The sequence below is a fragment of the Leucopleurus acutus genome, assembly GCF_964270905.1.
Source record: "Leucopleurus acutus genome assembly, chromosome: 2".
NCBI classification, from domain to species: domain Eukaryota; kingdom Metazoa; phylum Chordata; class Mammalia; order Artiodactyla; family Delphinidae; genus Leucopleurus; species Leucopleurus acutus.
This window is the reverse complement of record NC_139143.1, coordinates 48,795,097-48,817,367: the sequence shown is the minus strand read 5'-3', so window position 1 is coordinate 48,817,367 and position 22,271 is coordinate 48,795,097. Positions and strand designations below refer to the sequence as shown.

Below are 22,271 nucleotides of genomic sequence, written 5' to 3'. Positions count from 1 at the left end.
GAGCCTGGGGGGAAGAGAACAAGAGATGATCCCTCAGGGCGCAGCCCCCTCCAGCCTCTGTGACCAGCACTGCAGAGATGGGGTTTGCCACCTGAGCTCAACCAGGAGGAAATGTCCAGAGACAAAGGCCTCTCGCTGCTTCCCTTGACCCCACCCACCCACCTCAGACTCAGCAGGGCAGGAGGCTTAGTGCTTGGGGGACTGGCTCTGATTTTGCATTTTTATGGCAGGAGCTGGCAGCTGTGGTGTTCTGGGGGGAGGTGCCCAGCTTGCTGAGTAGGCTGTTCATTGGGTCCTGACACATCTGGCTTGTCCTGACTGTGCTCTGGAGACTCTGAGGGATGGGGAAGGGCACGAGAACCAGTGTCTGTAGGGCATCCTGTGCTGTGTGGGGAACCCGTGATCAGCGTCTCATTTAACCCACTCACACCAAATTCCCAGCAAGACTCAGCTCAGAGAGGTTAGTAACCTGCCCAAAGTCACACAGCTAGTAAGCCCCCAGGTAGTAAGATCGAACACCAAAGCCTTTGTATTCTCTGTCCATCTCTCCCTGCTGCCCACTTCCCCACCGCAGAACCCTTCTGGGCTGGCTATCATGCCAGGCAGTTCTCACACCCAGAAACCTGTGGGCTCCAACAGCAAGAGAGCATCCTTGCTTAGCTGCCCTGCCCTCGGCTCCCAGGGCCCTCTTTGGTGGCTCAACAGCAGCTCTGACAAGGGAAGATGCTCCAACCAACTCAGAAACCAGGAACACTGGCCTGTGTTCCCAGGTCAGAGGGAAAGCCTTCTCACCAGGGCAAAGCTACATGCGGAGGGTGCCCGTCTCCACCCTCAGGGCTCCCAGCGGGGGCTGCAGAGCAGAACCAAAGTTGGGGAGGGTGGAGAATGAGGAAAAGCAATAGCTCAGCTCTTCCAGAGGAGGGACAGATGAGGACCCTGGTGCAGCACGGAGCAGCCTGGCCACCATGAGCCCCAGGTGCGGGTGCCCAGCCAAGCCGAGCTGAGCCTGGGATGGTGACGTGATGCCCAGATGCCCCACTGTTCTCCTGGGTCCATCAGGTGGGCCACAGCCACCTCATGCTACAGGTCACTTGAAACCAAGGTAGCTTTTTAAGATACATTTTCTGCTGCAGACTCCAAACTACATAACCATCACTAAAATAAACACATGAAAAAACACAGGAAAAGCATGAATGGATTTATACTTTAAGCTTTATTCAACATATGGATGTCATCAAAGAGCCTAACATATATGAACCTCCTGCCCCCTCAGGGTGTCTGACTCAGGAGCAGGTGGGTGTGGCTTGTTGGACTTTGCCAGAAGATTCCCAGGATCCCCAAGGGAATCACCAGCGTGGCTTACAATCACTGACATAATTGGCAGCTCAGAGCGTCCACCACCATATGCCTGACTTCGAGGCCCAGAGGATGGAGTGGGCATAGAAAGGGGACTGCCTGGAGGGTGCCAGCAGTGGCTGCCCCAGACAGGTCGGGTGTGGGAGACCTTCCTAGAGAGTCTGCACGGGACCGATGCAGGGGAGCAATCCAGGCAGCTGTCCCGTGGGTGTTGGAAGGCAGGAGTGCCAGCAGCAGATTCGTCCCAGGGCTAAGAAAGCCAGCCCCTGATGCCCCCAAGCCTGACGATCAGCGCTGACTTCTCCTTAGAGACGTGCGTCCCTCTGGGTCACCGGGGTGGGCTGGTGCCCGCCTGAGGCGGGGGCAGCTGCCAACATCTCCCAGCTTGGGTTTTCTGACCCTTCTTTTCCCAAGGAGGCAGCATGGAGCAAGGGAAAGGCCTGCCTTGCAAATCTTTCCTAGTCCCAGCTCCATTCTTTTCTAGCCCTGCAACTTTTCGCAAGGCTGAGTCTGAGTTTACTCTTCTGCAAAATGGTTGTAATCAGGGAGGCTCCAGAGTTCTTTATAGGAGGCACTTATGGGCCCTAAGGAAGGAGGTGTGGGAAATTGTCGACAAGCACATGTACATTTTGCTTAGCTTACAGGTTTGTGGGGGGTGGGTTGGGGAACGGGGAGCCAGGGCCATGCTGAAGCCTCTTCCAGCCATCTTTTAGCGCTGCCATGGTTATAGGAATCAAAACCTGCCTCCCACACGTGGTGATTGTAATGGTCACATGAGATCATGCAGTGAAGCCCTCTGGGAATTGTAATGCTCTCAGCAGATGGAGTATGTTATTGCCTCCTCCTAAAGAAGGACCTTAGCCCTTCAGCCAGGAGCCTGATCAGCGTTGCTTGCTAATGGATCAGTGATGTTGCTGTGGACCCTCCTGCAGCGAGGCCTCCAATAAGCACTTTTCCCAGCTGTGGACGATGCCCCAAGTGGTTATCTGGCTCCTTCTTATGCCAGGGACTTGGTTGGATCCTCCCAACCCCCGCAAAGCATTGTTTTCTGGAGGAATCTCCCTACTCATCAGCAGCCCAAGTAGTCCTCCAAATAGGTGGTAAGAACCTTCAGAGGCAAAGGTGGCCAATTGCTTCCGGAACCAGTGCTATGCTTGTGAAAAATTCCACAGCCGCACCCTTGGTCTGAGGAATTAATTTCTGGGAGTGGGCTGGAACAATCTGTAAGGTTTTTTTTTTTTGGTTTGGTTTGGTTTTTCATCACAAGCATCCCTGGTTATTGTTGTACAAACTGAATTTGAGTTTTGGAAAGGATTTTGCATGGGATCTGGTGCCCTGCCCAGACAGAGTTCCTGCAAACCGTTCAAATTCGGGAGAATCTTTCCCAATTTTAAAGTACTCGCTTAGTCCCTGGGAGGTGATGAAGTGACAGGAACACACTACATATACCAGCCACGTGTTCCTTTTGGAAAAGTCAGTTGAAATAGTGTAGAAGGAAACTCGAGAATAAAAACAGAACTAGGGAGATAGGGTTTTAAATGCATTAGGGCAGAAGCTCCTGACTGGAAAAGATAGAAAACTAGGGGAGGTCTCACAGGGGGCTAGGGGATGCTCCTGGAAGACTCAGCTCAAACAGCAGCTCTACCCCGAAGCCTTCCCTCCCCAACTCCCTGCCCACCACACGGGCACCTCCACCCACAGAGTTCATCCTTGCTAATGTGCTTCAGCACGCGGCACAGATCCCCTCCTTAGCACTTTCTCACCATTAAAATTCTCCATACCAGACTATGAAAACTGGCATCAGGTCTTGCTTGGCTCTGCAACCCATCCACTGGCCCAACGTACTGTTTAATGTTTGTTTAATGAATAAACAAACAAATCCCATAATTAACCTGTGAGACAGAAACCCAGAGAAGATCTTGAATTTTAAGGGAGAATTTAAAGAAGAAGAAAAAAATGGAAGTCTAATCATACAATTCATTATCCTTATAAATAATAGAGGGAAAACATAAACAGGCAGAGGAAGGGTTAGGCAAACCTATACTTGAGAGTTCTAGAAGTGAATATGTAATTCAGGGAAGTGGTTGTCTTGTGTGGGTCTGAGCCAGTGTGGCCATCCCAGATCACTATGTGACTCCTAGACATTAAAAATCAAGACCACAAGCATCGCTTTCCCTCCTCTAGTCCCTCTGAAAGAGGCTGTAGCATCAAGCCTAGGAGGTTGCCCTGTTGCGAGTGGTGGATTTTGCACGCAGTTTCTGGGGCAGAGCCTCTTCTCTCCTTTGCTATCTATTCTCCAAACCAGGTAAGGGTGATTCTTTTCTTTTTTTAAATTTGTTTATATGTGGCTGCACCAGGTCTTCCTTGTGGCATTCGGGATCTTTAGTTGTGGCATGCAGACTTCTTGGTTGCGGTATGCATGCGGATCTAGTTCCCCGACCAGGGATCGAACCCGGGCCCCCTGCATTGGGAGCGCGGAGTCTTACCCACTTGACCACCAGGGAAGTCCCGGTAAGGGTGTTTCGTGCCTCCCTCCCTTAGTGGCTGCAGGAACAGGGTGTGTGTTAGTGCTGTCTTCACCAGGGAGAAAGCAGCTTTCCTGGAAGCTGGTTTTTCCAACCCTCCTTTCCTTGAAGCAGAGTCCTTCGCTCGCATCTCAAATCCACCCTGTTCTCTGAATTGGTCCAAAAGCAAGGGGAGGGGAGGAAGATAAACGTCTGATTGGGAAGAGCGCCAGCCGACGCTCTCCAGGGACCAGCCTGGCCCTTCCCGTGTCTCCCGTGGGTGCTCGGCTTGTTTCTGCACAGAAGCAGGTGCCTGGTGGTGGCTTGTGTCCCGGGCAGGCTGGAGATGGGCCCCCTGCGCCATCTGCGTGCCTTCCCTCCGCAGCCACAGATGCACCCGCCCGCCTTGGAACTGTCCAGGTGGCTAAGAAACCCAGTCTCTACCTTGTTCCTCTTCACCAGGGGAAAGAAAAAAGCCTCCCATCCGGATCATGAAAGAAACAGCCGGGCCTGTTTCCAGTGAGGCTGGAGGAAGCATTTCTGGGACAGCCAGGGAGCGCATGCGTGGGGAGGGAGTGCTGAGACAGGGGAGGCCCCCCTGAAGAGGTGACATGCGCTCAGCCCACCCAGGGACGCGAGGCCAGAGGCAGCTACTGTAGGGTGGGAGTTCTCAAAGAGTGGTCCCCAGTCCTGGAACCAGCATCTACATAACCTGGAACTTGTTAGGAACACCAATTCTTGGGCCCCACCACAGACGGGCAGAATCACAACCTCTGCGGTGGGGCGCAGCACGCTGTGATTTAACAAGCCTTCCAGGGGATTCTGAGGCAGGCCCAGGTTGCCGGGCCCCCGGGTAAGGTCTGCCAGGATAGGGAGCCCTGAGCCCTGGTGAGGGAGGCAGGGCCCAGGGGCTGGGGTTCCCCCCAGGGGGCCTCCAGTCAGAGCAGTCTCAACCATCTGCCCCAGTGTGTTGTACAAAGAGTATCCTTTTCTAGGTGTGCTGGCAGGTGAAAAGCGTTTGAGAGCCCGCTGAGAAGCACATGACAGGGAGAAACGCTGAGGAAAGTCACCTACTGAAGGATGCCTTCCCTCTTCCAGGTGCAGATGACCACCGTTTATCCCAACTTGGAGAATGTGTTTCCACAGATTCCCTGGTAACCTGGCTTGGAGACTAACAGTGTGTGCAGATCCTTTTGCCCAACATAAAGCTGTTGTGTTTCATTCAGCACAGGCCCGCTACTTCTTGATATTTGGTCAGCAGGTGTGGAGAAGGGAGAAAGCCCACGGCCAAGCTGAGGGGTGTCAGTGGAAGGAAGCCCACCATTGGGCTAGCGGGCTGGGTCTGGAGCAGTGTGGCCAGAGGTACCCCGAGGGCCACTGGAGCAGCCTCCAATGAGAAAACACTGTGGTCTTCCCAATCTTAAAGAAATTGTGCAGGACAATTAAGAGAAGTCAGCACGTTTACCAACCATCCCATTATTTGGCTTGGAAGCGTCACTAGAAGTATGAGAGATTGTTGTTGCCCCGTGATGTGATGTGATGTGTGTGTGTGTGTGTGTGTGTGTGTGTGTGTGTGTGTGTTTGGGTTAAGTGACTCCTGCTGGCCTGCATATGGTTGAAATGAACCCACACATCCTATCCCCCACTCCCCAAACAGCGAGATTTCTGCATTGCCTGAAACGGTTTGTGAGACCACCCAGTAGAGGGCGTGCTCACCCCAGTTTGGGGCGGAACCGGCTCTCCGGGCCCTGAGCCCGCTATGGGTCTAGCAGGCAGGCTTTCAGTGCTAAAGAAAACCCAGATTGACTCAGAGGTCAAAGAGGTACCAGCCTAACGCAGAGTGACTTCAGGGACACAGGGAGGTACAAAGGCTCGCATAGTCTGTCTTCCCAGACAATTGAGACTGTCTGAGGTTTATCCAATTTAAAATGCAAATACAATCCAGGATTACACTTCATGGCTTCCTGTCTCCTTGAGATGGAGGGAGCTGAGTGGGTTTTGACAAACTAGAAAGTGAGGGTGAGTGAGTGCTGGGGTGCGCAGAGAGGCGTTGGGGGCATAAAACAATGAGATTGGGGCCTCGCAAGCATCACAATCCTCTTCTGTTCCAGAGAAAAGAAAAGCCTTGTGTGGTTCCCAGGGTGAGAGCTGAGTCTGCCTGAGTGTCTGCGTCCCTCAGGAGGGACGCCGCCTCCTTGCGGGTCCGTTATTATTTGCACGTGGACAGTCTCTGATCAAGTGCTGTGGATCCTGACGATTTATTTTCCTGCCTTTGAGCGTTATGAGAACGGGACACCGCTTTGTATTTCTAGCTCCTGTCATAAACCCTGACACAATTGTAAATGTTCAATAAAAGTTGACTAAATGAACAAATGAATGGCCACGAGTAGGGAACCGTTAAGTAAATTATGGTGTATCAGCCTTATTGGAATATTGTTCAGTGATTTAAAATAATGGTTGTTTCAGGGACTTCCCTGGTGGTCCAGCGGTTAAGACTCCACACTCCCAATGCAGAGGGCCGGAGTTTGATCCCTGGTCAGTGACCTAGATCCCCCATGCCGCAACTAAAAGATCCTGCATGCTGCAACTAAGACAGGCACAGACAAATAAATAAATAAATGTTTAAATAAATAAATAAAATAATGGTCATTTGAGAATTGCTAAAAGAGTAGCTCTTACAAGAAAAAAAAAATTGTAACCGTGTGAGGTGATGGATATTAACTAAACTTACTGTGGTGATCATTTCACTATATATATAAATCAAATCATTATGTTGCACACCTTAAACTAATACAGTGTTATATGTCAATTATATCTCAATAAAACTGGAAAAAATCAAATAAAATATTGGTTACAAAGGCCATGTAGCAACATGGGAAATGCTTATGATATTATGTTGAGTATACAAATTGCTTTATATCTACGGAAGATTACACATTCGTGTGACAAAAAGAGAACAAGGAGAAATGGAGAGTTGTGGCAGGGCAGTGGACTTGTGAGTAGCTTCCTTCCTAGCTTGTGATTTAATCTCCTTTGTTGTGGGTTGTGCAATAAACATAAAAACCTTTTTTTCCTGCTCACAAGAGCGTCTCAGTTTTGTTCTTTGGTGCCAAAGTACCTTGACTCCCATCCTGTTTGCTCAGATCTCTGTCTCTTCAGAATTCATTTGTTCCATGTGCTGGTCACAATGCCCGGGGCTGCACCCACATGCACACAGAAGTATCTAAATCCTTTGGATGTTAATGATTTTATGGCAGCTGCTGTGAATAACATCGAGTTCAAACACACTTAAACTGAAGTTCTCCCAAATCAGTCAACTGCTTCTCAAGTGTTATCTGTAGCAAGTCCCTATATGCACCATTTCTCAATTAGAATAATAATGGATCTGAGTTTTTCAGAAGCTACCGTGTGGCTTCTACATAAATTTAATCCTCACCACAAACCTGCAAGCAAGGAAATATTATCCCATTTCATAAAGGAAGAAACAGAAATTCAGAGGGTTTCAATTACTTCCCCAAGACCATAGGCAGTTGGGTTTCATACCTCAGACTAGGCTCCCAAAGGCTGTGCATGTTTTTACCCACCGTACCATGAGGGATGCTTTCAAAGGGCTCACAATGCAGCAGAGGCAATAAAATAACACACATGAGTAATACAGCCTAACTATACAAGAAAACTGTCATGAATAATAGTACTGAAAAAAATAATAATAATAGTACCGAGCACTGCATAGGTTTGGAGGCAATGAGTCTATGCCTATGGGTAATGTCTCCAGGGACCCCTTCTCTAATACTGAGCTGCTGATTGTGTAACAGGAAGCTCTGTCCACCCATAAATCGCGCCCTAGCTGATGATCTGGAGCTTATCTCTCTTGGTTTTCGGTCAAAATATGTTTTGAAGGATTAGGCTTTTCACTGAAAAAGAAATCACTGTCACTCTTTTTATTTATTTATTTTTGGCTGCGTTGGGTCTTCACTGCTGCCTGCAGGCTTTCTCTAGTTGTGGTGAGCAGGGGCTACTCTCTTCATTGCGGTGCACGGCTTCTCATTGCGGTGGCTTCTCTTGCTGCGGAGCACAGGCTCTAGGCGCACGGGCTTCAGTAGTTGTGGCACTCGGGCTCAGTAGTTGTGGCTCTTGGGCTCTAGAGCACAAGTAGTTGTGGTGGACAGGCTTAGTTGCTCTGTGGCATGTGGGATCTTCCTGGACCAGGGCTCAAACCCGTGTCCTCTGAATTGGCAGGCGGATTCTTAACCACTGTGCCACCAGGGAAGTGCCCACTGTTACTCTTATTTCAGCTTCACTCTTTTGCATTCTGAAGCGTTATGAAAATTTATTCTATCCATTCATCTCAGGGGGTTTGGGGTCACTTCAATTCCTGGAGGAATCAGATGTTTCCCTGAGAAAGGTGTACTCAAGCAGCATGTGTCAACCGAAACCTGGAGGCTGCAACCAGAAATCAAGGGTCTACTGGTTTCTGACATTTCTCTTTAGAGTGACCATTTCACCATGGGCTTAAAATAATAGGAATGAAGGGAAAAGTGCAAATGAATACATGGAACAGACCTGGGCAGAAGCCTGATCTGTCATTTGTCTAAATAGGAAATGAAGCTCATATACGTTACCTTATGAGTCGTTTTTTCCTCTCTCCTGAATCCCATTCTCCTCTTTTCTCAAGGCTCTAGGACCTCCAGACCCATGTCCTCCTTCCTCCAATTCAAACCTGCTCACAGGACATCTATAGATCTTAGTACAGATTTAAGATAAGGTATTCTTCCTTGATGGTCAGTGCACTTTGACACCTTATCTCTCTTTAGGAACCCAAAGGTATTTTATCTCCTGTGAGATATTAAGAATCTGCCTTCCAATGCAGGGGATGCGGGTTTGATCCCTGGTCGGGGAACTAAGATCCCACATGCCACAGGGCAATTAAGCCCGCATGCCGCAACTACTGAGCCACAACTAGAGAGAGGCCCGTGCACCGCAACAAAAGATCCTGCATGCCGCAACTAAGACCCGCCGCAGCCCAAAATAAATAAATAAATAAAAATGGGGCTTCCCTGGTGGCGCAGTGGTTGAGAGTCCGCCTGCCGATGCTAGGGGACACGGGTTCGCGCCCCAGTCCAGGAAGATCCCACATGCCGTGAAGTGGCTGGGCCCATGAGCCATGGCTGCTGAGCCTGCGCGTCCGGAGCCTCTGCTCCGCGACGGGAGAGGCCACAACAGTGAGAGGCCCGTATACCGGTTAAAAAAAAAAAACAAACAAAAAAAAAATGCAAAGAATAAATAAATAAAAATGTTTAATTCTAAAAAATATTAGTTTTTAATTGGCCTTGGCCTGTTTCAGCTCCGCAACGCTGGGTAGGGACGGAGGTGATGGGACCCGAAGAGGTGCGAGAGGAGGGGCTGTCCCTGCGGCATCGAGGCGGGCCTGAGGTTCGGCGACGCCGCTCAGGGTGCCCCGCGCCAGGCCCGGGAAAGGGACCGCCGTGTCCGCGTCCCGCCTCCTCTCCCGCCGCTACCGGCCCCGCTCCGCCCACAGAGTCCGATGACGGCGGCGGCGCTGAGGGACCCGCAGTGTGACTTTTGCAGATGTGGCCGTGAACTTTTCCTTGGAGGAATGGGGTCTCCTTGACGAGGCTCAGAGATGCCGGTACCATGATGTAATGCTGGAGGACTTGGCACTTACAACTCCCCTGGGTTGTTGGCGTGCAGAAGAGGATGCGAGGCACTATCTGAGCAGAGTGTCTCTGATCAAGGAAGCTCACAGATCAGAATTGTTAAGGCGGGTCAGTCTCCCCAGAGGGCCAACCTCTATGAGATGTGTGGCCCGATCTTGAGTGACATTTTTCACTTGGCTGAGTACCAGGCAGCACGCTGTGGGCAGAAACTACTCGCGTGGGGCATGTGAGAAACCATTCTATTTCAGAGCAAACCTCCATCACCAAAAGCAGCACACTGTAGACAAGCCATTGAGAAGTGATGTGAGGAGAGCATTGTTTGTGAACAGCTGCAAATTCTATGTATCAAGGAAGCCCTTTACCTTTGGGGATGTCAGGAAGGACTTCTGGGCAACTCAGGATTTCTTCACCAACAGGCCACATGCACCTGGGAGAGAAGTCGAATAGTGGAACTGGGGCTTCCCTGGTGGCGCAGTGGTTGAGAGTCCGCCTGCTGATGCAGGGAACACGGGTTCGTGCCCCGGTCTGGGAAGATCCCACGTGCCGCGGAGCGGCTGGGCCCGTGAGCCTGCACGTCCGGAGCCTGTGCTCCGCAGTGGGAGAGGCCACAACAGGGAGAGGCCCGCGTACCGCAAAAAAACAAACAAACAAAAATAGTGGAACTGAGCGTAAGGCTCCCTTTCCAAGGGGAAAAAAATCATTATAAATGGGGAGTCTGCCCAGAAACTTTCAGTGGCAAACACACTTGTTCAGCACCAGAGAGTCCTCACTAGAGGAAGATGTTACACGTGCAGCAAATGTGGGAAATCATTTAGCAAAAGCTCCCATCTCATTAGACATGAGAGAGTTCACACTGGAGAAAGGCCTTATGAGTGCAGTGAATGTGGGAAATCCTTTAGCCAAAGCTCTAACCTCATCACACATCGGAGAGTTCACACTGAGAAAAGGCCTTACAATTTGGGGAATATGCTGAATTCTTTACCTACAGTTCCAGTCTCTTCAACCACTAGACTGTTTACACTGGATCAAGGCCTTGTTACTGCAATGAATATAATAAGGCCATTAGCCCAAGGTTTTGACTCTGGCACCGCAGATTTCAGAAGGAAAAAAACATCTTACATGTGCAGGGATGTACAATTTCCTTTTTCAGTATGTCAACACTTGAGATCCCTCCTTGTGGTACCATCTGAATTGAACCTCATACATCCAAACATCTGCAGACATCCCAGGCATGTGGGAGCTGCACTGTACTTTTTAACCTGCCCAGGCCCCTTGCCAGATTTCTGTCACTGCCAGTTTCTGTGGCCAAGCCATTTCACCTCTCCCACCTGGCAGGTACTCACAGTGCACAGCATTGACCCACCACAGTGTGTTCAGGAAAAGAAACCTTGGTTTTTCCCATTCACAGGAGGGACTGTGAGAATCCTGAGCACTCACTCCTTTCTCATGTTTTTGATGAGTTAAGTCACTGACCTGACCCATTTTTGGCCCAAAGGACTCTGCTTGTGACTTGCAAAAATGGACGACCTTATTCAGGGATATTGCTGGCCTCGCATTAACTCCTATGATAGGATTTTCTAGCCATCAAGTCACCAATCCAGGAGTAGCTTCCCTCCCATTGCTCTGGTTTGTGCAATTATAAAGGTCTCACTGTTTAAGCCACATTAAATCTTGAGGTTCCATTCACTGTATGGGATGATTTGAAAACAGTTGGGTTCTGCTAACATGAAGGAGTGATCAGCTTTTGTTGGGAATCCCATGCTTTGTGTGCCTCAAGGGCACAGTATGATAGCAGATACACCTCTCTCCATTTTGGCCTTGTTTGCATTATTGCCCAAGGCTTCCAAGGGAAGACTACAGAGCTTTCTGGTCCTAATTTGTGGCCCGAGTGCCATATTTTCTTGGTTCAGAGGTCAGCCTGGGGAAGGAGCAATTGTTGTGACAACCTTCGTTGCTTCTGAGAGTAACATAAAATTGTTGTCTTGTTCACAGGGGATATTGCCTTGAGCTCAGCATTAGTGAGGAAAATATTCTCCCGGGTCCTTCAGTAGAGCCATGTGCCCTTATGTGCAGAATTCTGTAGCATAGCATCACTGGTTGTAAGATTATAGGGGGAATGATAATTGTTACAGAAAACATTGGATTAATGGTGGGAGGAGGACACTATTACAAGCTGGCTGGAATGTGCCTCATTTAAAGGGGCATCCACAATGACAATGTTCCAGTCATTGTGGCTGTGAAGGATGAGCATGTACAGAAATTCTCAGATCTCCTGAATTGTGAAGCTTGTATAGCAGAGGACATTACAAGAGAAAATAATCCGAAGGTTTTGTGGATTTCTGTAGCCTCTGTGGGCTATCCTCCTCAAGGCCATTTCTGTGCAGACAGAAAAATGAGAATAGAGAGAAGGGATATCTTTTCATCGAGTAATGGACTTTGTGACCCAGACAATATTCTTGTTGAATCAGGTGGGAACAGTCTTCATTGCTTATATATATATATATATATATATATATATATATATATATATATATATATATATATATATATATGCTTTTGTTTGTTTGTTTTGTTTTTGCGGTACGCGGTCCTCTCACTGTTGTGGCCTCTCCCGCTGCGGAGCACAGGCTCCGGACATGCAGGCTCAGCGGCCCATAGCTCACGGGCCCAGCCGCTCCGCGGCACATGGGATCTTCCCGGACAGGGGCACGAACCCGTGTCCCCTGCATCGGCAGGCGGACTCTCAACCACTGCACCACCAGGGAAGCCCTGCTTATTTATATTTTTGACCACTGAGGCAAGGTGACCCTCCCAGGGGGTGTGCCACAAAGTGGTGAAGTCAATATAAGGGATTTTACAAAAACAGTAAGAAATCCAGATTTTTATTTTGGATAATATTTTTAAGCTTTAATAAGGTATAAATACATGCAATAAAATGCACATGGTTAAAATAAAAAAAATATGTTAAAAAAGAAAAAAAAAGAAATGTGCTACTTACCTATATATCTTTGCCTGCTGTGGAAAATGAGAATGGTATTTTTTTTCTGAAAGGAAGCCTTTTTTTCCACTGAAAATCTAAATGTAATTTTAGCGCTTTTCAATAGGATCTAAGAAAGGGCTTAGATTTTGAAGTCTCTGTTTATTATAGGGTAACTAATAAAACTACCCAGTTCTGCCTTTCTTTCTCACAGACTCTTCTGTCTCCAATGATTCTCCTTTCTTCTGTCTCCTTATTAGACACCTTTGATCCTTGACCCCCTCTTACTCTCCACTCTTCCTTTTTTCTCACACTGTCAATCGTTGATTGAAAGCCAATCTCTTTTCTAGAACAGTGGTTCTCAAAGTGCGGTTGGCAGAAACTTGGGAGTCCCCAAGACCCTTTACAGGGAATCCATGTCAAAATTCTTGTAATAATAATAATACAAAGAAGTTACTTGCATTTTTTACTGGGTGACATTTGCAAAAAGCGGTAACTGGTAAAACTGCTGGCATCTTAGCCCAAATAGGGCTGTGGCACCAAACTGTACTACTGGTGGTCATTGGATCCTTCACCACCACGCATTTGCAGTTTAAAAAAAGTCAGTTTCGCCTAAGAATATCCTCAGTGAAGGAGTAAGAGCTACTGAATCCCGATCCTTGGGTATATGACTTTTTAATATTTTGTGATGATATGGAAAGTATGCATAACACACCCTGCCACACACCAGAGTATGAAGGTTGTTTCGCAGAAAAGCACTTGTACAGTTATTTGAGTTGCAAGCTGAACTAGAGCCTTATTTTCACAGAAAATCATTTTCACTTGAAAGAACGATTGACATAAATTATGGTTACCTAGACTTGGGCATTTAGTAGATATTTTCTCAAGAGACAATGAAGCGAGTCACTTCAAGAGACAACTGACAGAATTTTTTTGCCAATGATAAGAATCAAGTTTTCAAACTAAAATTAGTGTTTTGGAAATCCTGCCTCTGCCAAAACAAGATTCAGAAGACTTGTATGAGCTTGACTGCTTCCCAATACGTGAAAGACTTTCTGACGAGATCAGAGGTGATTTGTCTGGCATCATATAATGAAATATATCAGTATTTGGAAGAGCTGCATAATTCAGTGAAATCCTATTTTCCAAATGTCAATGAATAATATTACAAAATCATGCATGGTTATAGATCTCTTTAAACAAGAAGACAGACCATTAGGTTTTAATGTAACAAAGTTTCAGATTCCACATAGCAACTAACTTTTAAGACACTACCAGTTCGAATTTTGGTATAGTATTAAAGAATATCCACAAGTACCTGAAAAGACTAGTACGTTTCCCTTTCCAGCTCCAGATACCTGCAAAGCTTTCCTTCAAACATGTCAAAATAGCGTATCTTTACAGATTGAACACAGGATCTAAGAATCCAGCTGTCTTCTATAAAGCCAGACATTAAAGAGTTTTGCATTCTTTAAACATTTAAAAGAGTCACTCTTCTCACCATCTTTATTTTGGGAAATAGTTATTTTCATAAAGATGTAATTCATGTTAAGATATAATGAAGTTATTTTTAAATGAATAAAGTAGTTTTGTTTTAGTTTCTAATATGATACATATTGATTTTTAAGTGTAAAAGAATGTTGAGATCAAAACCTTTGGGAGTCACTGCCCTAGACCAATCTTTCATCTGGCCTCCAGTCTCTATTACAGTTTCCTTAATAGACACTAACCCATTTATTAGTACACAAGACTAGCTTCGGGAGGATTTGGAGTGGGCAGCACCCTGCCCGGTTTGATTTGAATGGTGCAGGCCATCACTTCCCTTCTCCCCAAATATCTTCTCTGTTGACCCTCCACAGGACTTCAGATTTTCCTCATTGGTATTCTTCTGTCACTTGAACGTCTCTCTTCAAATTTAAATACATGTAAGTGGTAGTCGTTGCTAGTTACCAGTCATTAATGTATTAGAATAATGCCCCTTTTTAAAAAAGAAAAATCTTTTGGCTGCACTGCGTGGTATGTGGGATCTTATTCCCCGACCAGGGATCGAAACTGCACCCCCTGCATTGGAAGTGTGGAGTCTTAACCACTAGACTGCCAGGGAGGTCCCAATACCCAACTTTTGAGTGTGGACTATGTCAAGCTTAATTCTAAACACTTTTCATGTATTATCTCACTTAATCTTATGAAGAATGAACATTTATCCTACCCTATTTTCAACGAATAAACTTGTAGATTGATATTATTACATTAATCAGCAAGGCCTTGAGGAACAGTGACACATACTCTAGGATATAAGGTCCCATACAGGCACATGCTACCAGGAGAAAAAGGCAGAGAACAGTCTGGAGCTTAGATGTAGTGTCCATGATGGCTCATGGCGGGCCACCCATCTGGCCAATGAGAGGCAGGCACCAAAGTAAGGGGAAGAGATTGAGCCCTGGCTACTTTGCTGGTTCAGCCCTGAACCTGATCTGGACCCTGACCCTGGTGGGCTTTGTTACCTTGTACAGTTAAGTCCCCTACATACAAACCTTCAAGTTGCGAACTTTCAAAGATGCGAACGTGCATTTGCATGTCCAATCACGTGCTTTTGTGCACCTTACTGTACAGTACTATATAGAGTACAGTAGTATAGCGTATTTACTTCAAGCCTAGGATGTCTGGAAGCAAGCATGAAAGCAGCAGGGATGTAGCTGGTACTACTGCTAAGAAGCGCCAAGCAATAACAATAGAAACAAAAGTGAAAATAACTTTGTTGGACTTACAAACAAATTGGACTTAGGGATGAGCTCTGGGAAGAGAACTCGTTCATATGTAGGGGACTTACTGTATTCCACAAACCACCTCTCTCCCTTGGCCCATTCTGAAATGTTATAATCCCTTTCCATTCCCCATGTGTACTAAAACATCATAACTTAAAAAGAAAAAAGCCACACAAAATTAGCCTTAAAAAAATAAATTTATCTCAATTCTGAAATAACTGAAGAACAAGAATACAGCTAAATAGTACAAAAAGCAAAAATCAGAACATGAAAAATGACTTAAGACTGACAGGCATTCTTCTGGCAATACTCTATGTTTACACATGTTTTTAAAACACATTTTTAAAGACATTTCTCCAACATTCACAAAAGGCAAAAGCTATATTTGCAACATTTATAAATACAAGAGCTTTTGAAAGCATCCAGTTTCTTTCTAAAATCACTTGATTAAAATTTACACAAGTGATAGTTACCAACTCCATATTCCAAAGATACGACATAGAATTACATGACATTCTTGTTTGATGTATTACAGACAAATTTAATTCAAAATACAGAAAAATTATCAATTCATTTTGTGTTTTGTCACATCATATTTCATTCTTTTTCTAATCAACAAGGAAAAATACATACGACATATATGTATATATGCTTTTTAGAAATAAAATATTCCAACTTTTATCTGTAATTTGTTCAAACCTCAGGAACTTGACAAGTATATGATTATTTGAAATAACATTGACTGTTTAAAAGTAAAAACAATTATTTAGAGGAGGTACCTTAAAATATATTTTTGGCCATAAAATCTGTGACGTAAATATCTAAGGAAGTTAATGATTCAGCATACTGTGCCTGAGCTATCACCAACTGAACAAAAAGGCTAAAAACAGATTTGATTTTATTTTTTAAAAATTTTGTCATGCATATTTTTTAAATTAATTTATTTTTGGCTGTGTTAGGTCTCGTTGCTGCGTGAGGGCTTTCTCTAGTTGTGGTGAGCAGGGGCTACTGTTCGTTGTGGTGCACAGGCTTCTCATTGTGGTGGCTTCTCTTGTTGCAGACACAGGCTCTAGGTGCATGGGTTTCAGTAGTTGTGGCTCGTGGGCTCAGTAGTTGCAGCTCGCGGGCTCTAGAGCACAGGCTCAGTATTTGTGGTGCACGGGCTTAGACGCTCCACAGGATGTGGGATCTTCCCGGACCAGGGCTTGAACCCATGTCCCCTGCCTTGGCAGGCGGATTCTTAAACACTGTGCCACCAGGGGAGTTCTAAAAACAGATTTTAAGTTCCCTGTATCTACAAGGTAACAACCACAGTTGTTTATTCAACTGTCCAGGGAATTTTTCTACAGCTAGATTTAAGTTCCTGTGGTACAATGATTTGGTCTATCCCCCCATGAGTGCATTTAAAATTCAAAAAAGATCTCTGAGATCAAATTTTACACATTCATTATACGGATGAGGAAAGTGCTGCCTGATTTACAGGGAAACTAGAAACAGATCCAGGACATAGACCTGAAGTTCCTGATTCCCAGCTAAGTTCTTCTGGTAACACGTTCTCCAAGGTAAGATTCCACATAATTTACTGTCGTTTGGTTACAGAGAATGTTATAATTTCAGTATAAAGCGATGCATATAGTACACCCAAATCAGAATTGCTAATTCACTTCAAGGATATTCAAGGGAATACCTGATTGGCTTTTTGTGTTTCTGTGGACATAATATGGCTGTTTAAATGCCATTACTCTAAAGATATTCCCTATCAGCTTAGAGAGCCAGGACATGAACAGCATTGAGATTCTCACTGTAAACAAAACGCAGTGGTAGGCACTGTGGAAATGCATTTGGTCCTATTCTCCTTACCCTGAGCATGTAAAAGAGCAGATGTTCCAACAGTTTGGAGCCTATGCACATTCTGTGGTGAAGAAAAGAATCCACTCCCCCAACACACTGAGGGAGCACAGACCTGGGCACAGGATTCCTCAAAGAATGATAAAGCTTCCATAAAGAATGATTTTCTGAATTAGAACAGACAGCATTTCAAGAGGTCTCCACTAAATGGGAATACCTAGGCTACCTGAAGTTATTACAGATTTCCTTATCTCAGGAATCTTCAAGGCAAAAGTATAAGGTGTGATACAAAAAATCATGAAAAAGCCAGTAACACATAGGATGAAATTTTCTTACTAGAAAGTTATATATTGAAGAAAAAAAGCGTAAAAAAAGGTAGTGGATACAAAACTACTCTATATCAAGTTGGAGTGGAAAAATATAGTGTTAGCATTCTTACGATGAATGGGAAGGCAGCACAAAGAAGAACTCAAGGTAATGAGTCTGTGTCTGAGCTACTTCGCTTAATGAGAACATATGCCTAAGACCAAAGTTATGGGTTCCGTCTGCACACAGAAAAGTTTTTATGGTCACTGACAGTACCTGTTACAAAGTATTTTCTAACAAGAATGTAAGAAATGGGAAAAATCTTAAGAGGTCATCTGGAAGGCTCATCCCAATAGTGTCATTTGGTGGGTTAGAAGTGTCATATTCGTAGACTGTATTCACACTGAGGGGGCTTGGACAGCTGGTCTGAACAATGGAAAGGGAGATAATTAGGAATACGTTGTACACTGGGTTCCACTGGATAGTTTTATATAAACAAATTGCATGTACTCCTATGTGACCTGAAGGGATTGGACCTCCATATTATCATTTTAGAAAGCCTTCTAAGCTTCCATTTTCTACAAAAAGAACATTTACTTTTAAAAACCAAATGTCAAGAAGCTTACTTTTAGGTCAATAATATAAGATGGGACACTCATTAGATAAATGGTAGTGTTAAAATGAGGTAAACAAAAGTATTTTAAGCAAAATATTGCTTAAATTAACAAATAAGAACAGTAACTGCATACAGGAGTCATACAATAATTTTCAAGTAAGTGTCCATTCCCCACAACCTATAAACTAAGCATTATTACTCAATTATCACATGATATTAACTTTTCCTTTCACCTCAAATTGCTGATTCTGATTGCTTGGACATCAGAACAGTTTTTGATTCTTCATCTGTGGGGCTATCAACTGGTACCTGTAGAAAGAATAAGAGGATAAAAAATTTACAGTATGTATCTGGCATATGCCATTATGACAGATCCACAGGAATAAAACAACAGCTGATGGGGCAGACGGGTTTATACTCACTCTAGGCACACATTTCCCAATAGTATAATCATAAAAATATTCACTACTTACAGCTTTAATATCGCCATTTGTAATTCCTGTATTTATATTGTGTCTTTTCAGATCGGACTTGATTAATGCTGCAAACAGAGAAGCATCAATGGAGTTACCGTAGAGTATGTATAAATATACTTTTTTCTAAGCAGTACAAAATCTTTTTTGATGCTGTCAAATTTAGCACTCTACAGTACCATAATATTCCATAACATTCTTGTAGCCTGAAAAAATAACAGTATCTCTCTAAGCCATTAACTTAATTAGCAAGTCATTCATTAGTGAACAAATACAGGATGCTAAGAACCAAGACACAAAGATGAAAAGCACCATTCTTTCCCTAAAGGACACTCCAGTCTAGGGAAACACTGACATGCAAACAACTATAACACTGTATAACAACTCCAATAATGCAGGCATGCACAGTGTAGCGGAAGTGTGGGGAAAAAAATGCCTATGTCAGAAGGAAATCAGGAAAGGCTTACCAGAGGAGATATGTTTGAACTGAAACTTGAAAAATGAGTTGGAACTTGTCAAGCAGATAAGAGGAGAGGGGAAGGTATTCTAGGCAGGCGGAAACCAGTACATGCCAAGAGAACAGGACAGGAAGAGTACAGCCTATTCTTGGCACTAGAGGTAGTTTGGGATCATTGGAACATCAAGTACAAGAGGCAGGTGGCAAGATGGGAGGCTGGGTTGGCAGGATGACATTGCGTCTGAGTAGGGGAGGACATGATCAGGTCTGTGCGTTAGGGAACTCAGTCTGGCAGCTGTGCGGGGGATGTCATCAGCAACAAGGCTAGAGGCAGGAAGGCAAGTCAAGAGGCTTTCATCCTGCCGAGAGGTGGGAAAGCCTGCATGTGTGAGAAATGGTGATATAGGGACAGGTTTCAGAGATATTTTAGAATCAAACCAATAAGACTCAGTGGTTTGAGGGACTTCCCTGGTGGCCCAGTGGTAAAGAACCGCCTTCCAATGCAGGGGACACTGGTTCGATCCCTGGTCGGGGAACTAAGATCCCACATGCTGTGGGGCAACTAAGCCCGCATGCCAGAACTACTAAGCTCGTGCGCCTCAATGAGAGAGCCCGCGTGCCGCAAACTACAGAACCCACATGCTCTGGAGCCTGTGCGCCACAACTAGAGAAGAGAAAACCCGGACGCCACAACTAGAGAGAAGCCCAGCGCCGCAACGAAGAGCCCGCATGCCTCAGCAAAAGCCCCGCGTGCCTCAAATAAGACCCAATGCAGCCAAAAAATAAATAAGTAAATAATATTTTTTAAAAAAAGACTCAGTGGTTTGATAGGATATGAAAAATGGGGATTAGGGAGGGGGAAGTGGGTGACTTGCTTGGGCAATTGAATGGATGGAGGTCCTAGCTATTGAAACTGAAAATACAAGACGAATTGGTGTGATTGGGAAGGTGGTGAGTTCAGTTCTGCATAGGTTGAGTATAAAATCCCATGGGACATCCAGGTTCAGAGATAAATAGATGATTAGACATATTGGTCTGAAATGTAAAAGCGATCAGGGTCTGGAGGTACAGATTAATGTGGTAGTTAAGGCCACAGACTGCACAAAGAGAGTGTAAAACAAGAAAAGATAAAAGTTTGTGGGTACTTAACTAATCTAATCAGTCATAAAGCAAAGTCTGAAAGGTGAAAGTAAAATCAGTCTTAAAAATTAGACTAATGCTTCTTTAGAAATCCACACTGCCCCTTAGAATTCTGTTCCATTACTGATACCAATATTTTAGAAATTCAGATATTTACGCTGAACTGACATATGTAAAATGGCCTTTCTGAATGCATTTAAATGATTTTAAAGTGATGTTGTATAACAAGCTCATATTCACAAGCAGCTTGATATTAAAACGGCATGCTTTAAATTGCAGCAATGATCGATATCGGCTGATCCGCTCGACACTGTTGTATAATCCACCAAATCAAAGAGGCTACTTAGGGGGAAACTGTGGATTTCTTTACCATTAATATTAATCATAGAATTTAGAAACACTGTGAAGTGTTTAGAAACACTTTTTTTAATGGACATAAATGGGCTAAGGAGCCTATATAATAGACTTTACAGAGAGCTGTCAATACTGGAAAAGCAGAATGCACTGCATTTAAATGGTAATTCCCCTGTCAAAACAAGACCTGCCAACAATTCTCAAAAAAATGTAAAAAGAAAAGGTACCACCTTCACCACACCTCAGGAATTTCCCAGCCTTCTTTCCTCTGTCTAAACAAATAACTACTGGATATAAATCCATCATCTCTCTCCAGTAAAACATTCAACATATGAGAGACATTAATTAGCATTTTTAGGTGGCAAAAGTATCAATGTAAAACTAATTTTAAAGATCTTTTTTTCACTTCTTAATTTTCTGTACTTCATCTGTTTGAATGAACATTTATGAATCTTACTATAAGATAATGTGAAAAGAGAACACAAAACTGTTCCCTTTTTTGGTGCAACAGAAACACTCTATTTGATAGCTAGGTGTTACTTCCCTGGAAATTAAGAACAAATATGGAATTATTTATGACAGATCAGTAGTTAAGACAGTTAATATATTAAATTACATACATTCAGCTACAGAACATTCAGTTTTGTACGCTTTGTTTTACTAACTGAAGAGAATAAGAAGAAAACACTTCCGTGGTAGGATGTTTTTCTTTGAGGAAATGGTACATTTAGTTCCTTTGAGTGTAATGAATGAATGATAGTGACCTTAGGTGGTTGTGTATTTCCAAAATAAGTGCTTATCACTGGTAAGCACTTATCATATTGGGGGTTTCAAAAAGAATGATCAGGTATTCAACGAATATAAAAAGAAGCCTTGATTCATATCTTTCTGCTAGATTCTATCCTTGAATCAAGTTATAGCGGATCAAAAAAATAATCCCTTTTCAAGTCTCCATGGCTTCTGTCTCTCATGTTGACAAGGGGACTCTGAAAGAAATTAACAAAGTGAAATAACAATTGAGACCAACATGGGCCTGGAAGCACTACTGGATATAAATCTTGCTTTTTTTTTTTTTGGCCACGCCCCACAGCTTGTGGGATCTGTGCTCCCTAACCAGAGATTGAACCCGGGCCCCGGCAGTGAAAGCTCAGAGTCCTAACCACTGGACTGCCAGGGAATTCCCTATAAATCTCGCTTCGAAATTCATCCTTACACCCGTGTGCCTGGACAAACTATGGATAAAAGTTCTTTTACATGCTCTTTTTCTGGAGATCGGGCGCTATTCTCTTTCCCGCCCATGTCTATTCTGACTAAACCTAATAAGAACTGGCAGATAATTCCACATGCTATTTCCACCACCACCATTTGACTTCGTCCCATGGTTACCACATTATAATAACAGCCTGGGACTTCCCTGGCGGTCCAGTGGTTAAGACTTCACCTTCCAATGCAAGGGGTGTGGGTTCGATCCCTGGTTGGGGAGCTAAGATCCCACATGCCTCGCAGCCAAAAAAACAAAACATAAAACAGAAGCAAAAATTCAATAAAGACTTTAAAAATGCTCCACATCAAAAAAATCTTAAGGGGACTTCCCTGGAAGTCCAGTGGTTGAGAATCTGCCTTCCAATGCAGGGGACATGAGTTTGATCCCTGGTCAGGGAACTAAGATCCCACATGCCACAGGGCAACTAGGTCCATGTGCCGCAACTACTGAGCACACAAGCCACGGGCCACAACTAGAGAGAAGCCAGTGTGCTGCAACAAAGAGCCTGCATGCCACAGCGGAGGATCCCACAT

The 22,271-nt window shown here is 44.6% G+C and overlaps 1 protein-coding gene across 1 annotated transcript in view; it reads right to left on the bottom strand.

Moving 5' to 3' along the window:
- Positions 1-16,439: 16,439 nt before the first annotated feature.
- The window catches only part of FLVCR1 (FLVCR choline and heme transporter 1), a gene marked incomplete at its 5' end in the record, with an annotated part of 37,311 nt that continues 31,479 nt past the window's right edge, over positions 16,440-22,271 (bottom strand). The window contains 3 exons of the mRNA XM_082832653.1: positions 16,440-17,860; positions 18,284-18,359; positions 18,524-18,591. Of these exons, the coding sequence (XP_082688779.1) occupies positions 18,285-18,359; positions 18,524-18,591 (143 nt within the window). The 3' untranslated portion in view covers positions 16,440-17,860; position 18,284. The remainder of the gene's footprint in view (positions 17,861-18,283; positions 18,360-18,523; positions 18,592-22,271) is intronic.